This window comes from Aegilops tauschii, chromosome 6 (genome assembly GCF_002575655.3).
Source record: "Aegilops tauschii subsp. strangulata cultivar AL8/78 chromosome 6, Aet v6.0, whole genome shotgun sequence".
Taxonomy (NCBI): domain Eukaryota; kingdom Viridiplantae; phylum Streptophyta; class Magnoliopsida; order Poales; family Poaceae; genus Aegilops; species Aegilops tauschii.
In genome coordinates this window covers 373,017,597-373,021,847 of record NC_053040.3, presented here as the reverse complement: position 1 = coordinate 373,021,847, position 4,251 = coordinate 373,017,597, and the positions used below count along the sequence as shown (strand labels likewise).

Below are 4,251 nucleotides of genomic sequence, written 5' to 3'. Positions count from 1 at the left end.
ATATATGGCGGTACACGCATGCACGGGTGAGTGAGTGAGGCTGCATCCGATCCCTTTCGATCCACTTGCTTGGGGAGAATGGCGCGGGGCTGGTCAATGGGCGACGCATTAGGTGCGGCAATGGCGTCGTTAGTGGTAACTTTTGTGCCATTTTTCTCTCTTCGCTTTTGAGAGCCGAGAAAACGTGGGCTTTCGCTACTGTTTTGCACCGCCTATTTGGGGGCTGAGAGCCTGAGAAAGATAAGTGTTGGGCAAATGCGATGGAATCTCCCAGAGGGGCATCGACGCGGAGCCAAGATACGACTCAATGTAGTAATGAATGGAGGGAGTGCAGTAGCAGTGTGGCACTTACTAGTGCAGTGGCAATGGACGGAGTAGCACGTCTTGAAAAAGCGGTTGTGTGCCTTTGCTTAGCACTCGCAAAAGAAGCGTGCCCTCCCTGTTTAGAGAGGATTGATCACAATTTCCCGCCGGATCACGCGAGTACTCCCTTCGTCCGGAAATACTTGTCGAAGAAATGCATAAAAATAAATGTATCTAGAACTAAAATACATCTAGATACATCCATTCCTCTGACGAGTATTTCCGGACGGAGGGAGTACTATATGATTTGCAATTTGCGATTCGACCGGTCGGTCATTCGTGTGCTTGCCGGGTCGCGACTCGCGAGACGGCCCGGGCCCGCGACGAGTCGATAAGAACGGGCCCGAGAGCTCACTGTCAAGTACCCGCCGAGTCTTCCTCCTCCCATTTTTTTCACTTTCCACAAGCCACAAGTGCCGCGCTACTTTTCCTCCACCTCGGCCTACAAAGCCTCCGCGCTCCTGCGCCGGCGAGCCGCTTTCTTGCAAAGCATTTTCTTTCCTCCCCTGCTCTCCCGCATCCACATTCTTCCTTCTCGTTTCGCCGGCGCAGGATGGCAATAGACCACGCGTCCCCTCTTGCGCTCAAGAGCGGCGGCGCCGCCACGGTAAACTGATCTTCTTGATGCTTTCCTGCTGCTGTGTTTCTTGGTCCTCGACCGGTCCTAATGGCGGCGCCGGACTGGAACTGCAATGTTGGGCGTGCAGGGAGGAGCGGGGCGTGACGAGGAGGCGGGGAACCAGCGGTGGCCGCCGTGGCTGAAGCCGCTGCTGGCGACGAGCTTCTTCGTGCAATGCCGGGCGCACGCCGACGCGCACAAGAGCGAGTGCAACATGTACTGCCTCGACTGCATCAACGGCGCGCTCTGCTCGCTCTGCCTCGCCCACCACCGCGACCACCACGCCATCCAGGTCAGTCAGTAGACCATTCTCCAATGCCGGCGTCCTGTGTCCCCCTTCCTCCCCTGCTCTATCGATTCATGCTGGTCTTGACTGATGCGTGTGTGCACGGGACGCGGCGCGGGAGCAGATTCGGAGGTCGTCGTACCACGACGTGATCCGGGTGTCGGAGATACAGAGGGTGCTGGACATCACCGGCGTGCAGACGTACATCATCAACAGCGCGCGCGTGGTGTTCCTCAACGAGCGCCCGCAGCCGAGGCCGGGCAAGGGGGTCACCAACACCTGCGAGGTCTGCGAGCGCAGCCTCCTCGACTCGTTCCGCTTCTGCTCCCTCGGATGCAAAGTATGCATGCAGTTCTCCTTACAATCCAAGCTTCGGCCATGGCCTGGCGCATTGCAAGCTTGTAACCAGCACGGCGTCTTCTTCCCCGCAGATCGTAGGCACGTCCGGCGGGCACCGGCCGAGGAAGAAGCACGGCGGCGTGGGCGGCGGTGGCAAGAAGAAGAGAGCGGCGGTCAAGGACGCGCGGTCGGACTCGGAGCACTCGTGCACGAGCACCAGCGGCGGCAGCAGCGACAGGAGCAGCGTGGTGCAGAGCTTCTCGCCGTCGACCCCGCCGGCCACCTCCAGCAGCTACCGCGCCGGCAACAAGCGCCGCAAGGGCATCCCGCACCGGTCGCCGTTCGGCAGCCTCATCGTGGAGTACTAGGACAGCGCACATGCCATGCCTGCCCTGATCAACACTCTAGCGTACTGTACACGTGACATGGCCAAGAAGGTAATGGCTGCGCGCCGTGAACGGCGAGCCCCGTGCCGCCGTCGAGGGGCACGAGCAGTGAGCACATACTATAGCGTGTGACTTTCAGTTTGTTGCAGACTCTTCAGTTATAGCTAGTTACCACCGGTAAAACCGTAGCGTCCGTTATACTGTAAGTAACTTGCAGCTCCATGACGACGACTAAGTTTTGCAATACACTGTAGTAAACTCCATGCCCATATGGTTATGAGGCTTATGGCACTAAGTAGATCGTAAATGTGCCCATAGATGATAGATAAATGTATCACGTAGTGTGTGGAGCAGGAGGCCAGTGCGGTGGTGTTCATGTACGTGCACGGGCCATGTAATAAAAATAAGAATGCTGCTCAGCTCGGCCATGTTTTGGTGTTCCCAATGCCGCAGAGCCAGGCACTGATCTGGCTGAGTGGCTCATCATTCACTCACTCGAGCCAGTCCTCTGACACTCAGCACAGAGGCAGCCCCCCATTAATGCGGCTGCCGGACGCAGGAGATGCTCGACATGGCCGGCGATACGGTTACCCGGTGACGTCCCGGCCTCCGTCTGAGGTCAGAGGCCCGAGAGAGACGGCGGGGTGCGTTTAGCTGACGGGGGGAGGTCGGCACGTGTTTGGACCGTTCGCGCGCGTGGAAAAGCTCGTGCGGTAGCTTCTGGAAGGAACGAGTCATGGGACGCATGGTCGGCTCGGCCTCCTCCACCCGGCGTGGGCGGACGGCGATGCCGAGCCGTGCCGTGCCGTGCGACGCCGCCTAACTTGATGGGCCCGCCATTTGTCCGGGAAAGCGGCCGTTCCTGACGGCGACGCCTGCCTGCCATCGCCCGTCCACCGCCTTTACTTTCCACCGGTCGCCGCCCGTTCGGAACGAACACGCCGGGGCTCCGATCAACGTCGAGCATTTATCGGCCCACCGGACCGGGTCCTGCTGGCGACAGGGAGTGGGAGAGGATCAAGCTCAAGCGCATCCAAGCTATGTACTGTCCAGTGCACCAGCACCTTGCACCAGGTCCGCGTCTTCGTCTTGGGTGACGCCTCCGTATTATTCGCATAGGGCATCGGCTCCTCGACAGCATTTCGTGCGCACACACGTCGTGCCACGTCGATCGACCGGAGAGCGACTCCGGCCTCCGTATGCCGTGACGCACTGGCGTTGCCACCCACTCGCTCCACACGGCGGCCTCATGGCGCCCATTGGCCAGTTCCAGTTCTCTTCACTGGACACGCGCTGATGTCTTGCTTGCTCCCCTTTGCTAATCTGACGATCAGTCGGCACCGTGACATGGACCTATCAAAACGATCTCCCCGTCCCGTGTCCGCATCGGATGGTTAGTCATTCCCCGGCATTATACTGCGTCACTGCGTTGTGCCTTTGTGTTTTTATCTCTGTGAAAACCTTGCGCCGTTGTCAGTGAGACGTGACTATGCATGGCATTTCTGGCGCCCATCCTTGGCATGGTATTCCTCGCGGTGTGGACGATGATATGGACGTGGATCCGTTGTACTTGCACGTCCCACTGTGAGCCGGTGTCGTGGTCACACTGGTGGCCTGGTGGGGATGCCCGTTAGGTTTTCTCTCGCTTTTATTAAACTTTTATAGTGCAGCATTAAGAAGATCCAAATTTTTATAATGCTGAGGAGATATCTATGTACATAGAGTATGAATAACTTTGAGTACCCTCGCAAAAAAAGAACTTTGAGTAACCGTTGGATGAAGTCGATCCGACAATAGAGAGGTGACAAATCCAACTGTTGTTGACCTTTAATATGCTCCTAACTACACCAAAATTTCCAACGTGTAGTGTCGGGGACATTCTATTGTTGGGCTTAAGGGCATCTCCAACAGCGACCCGCATATTTTCTCCCGCATCCGTCTGCGGCCAGGGGGAACCAGTCCGTGGACACGGATGCGGGAGGCCGTCATCCAACGCTAACCACATACTACATTACAAACTCTTTTAAAATAAACCGGATGAAATTCATGCAAGCACGGCCGGATTTCATACATACATGTCGAATTTCATACAAAGCGGACGAAAACGGTTACATTTTGGACATATTTTCAACTAAAAGCGAAACCGGACTAGTCTAGGGCCGGCGCTGCGCGGATATCCGCTGACAACATGATACCCTCGACTAGTCTACTGTTGGCCGCGGCGGGTCTTCAACGTCATCCCCATGACCAGTAGCGGT

General features: G+C 57.0%; 1 protein-coding gene across 1 annotated transcript; it reads left to right on the top strand.

Moving 5' to 3' along the window:
* The first annotated feature begins 246 nt into the window (after window positions 1-246).
* On the top strand, window positions 247-2,412 carry LOC109774667 (protein RGF1 INDUCIBLE TRANSCRIPTION FACTOR 1). Its single transcript, XM_020333418.4, has 4 exons — window positions 247-970; window positions 1,071-1,274; window positions 1,393-1,608; window positions 1,700-2,412. Exons 1-4 carry the CDS (start codon window positions 917-919, stop codon window positions 1,973-1,975), a joined length of 750 nt encoding a protein of 249 aa, XP_020189007.1. The 5' UTR covers window positions 247-916; the 3' UTR covers window positions 1,976-2,412.
* The last annotated feature ends 1,839 nt before the right edge of the window (window positions 2,413-4,251 follow it).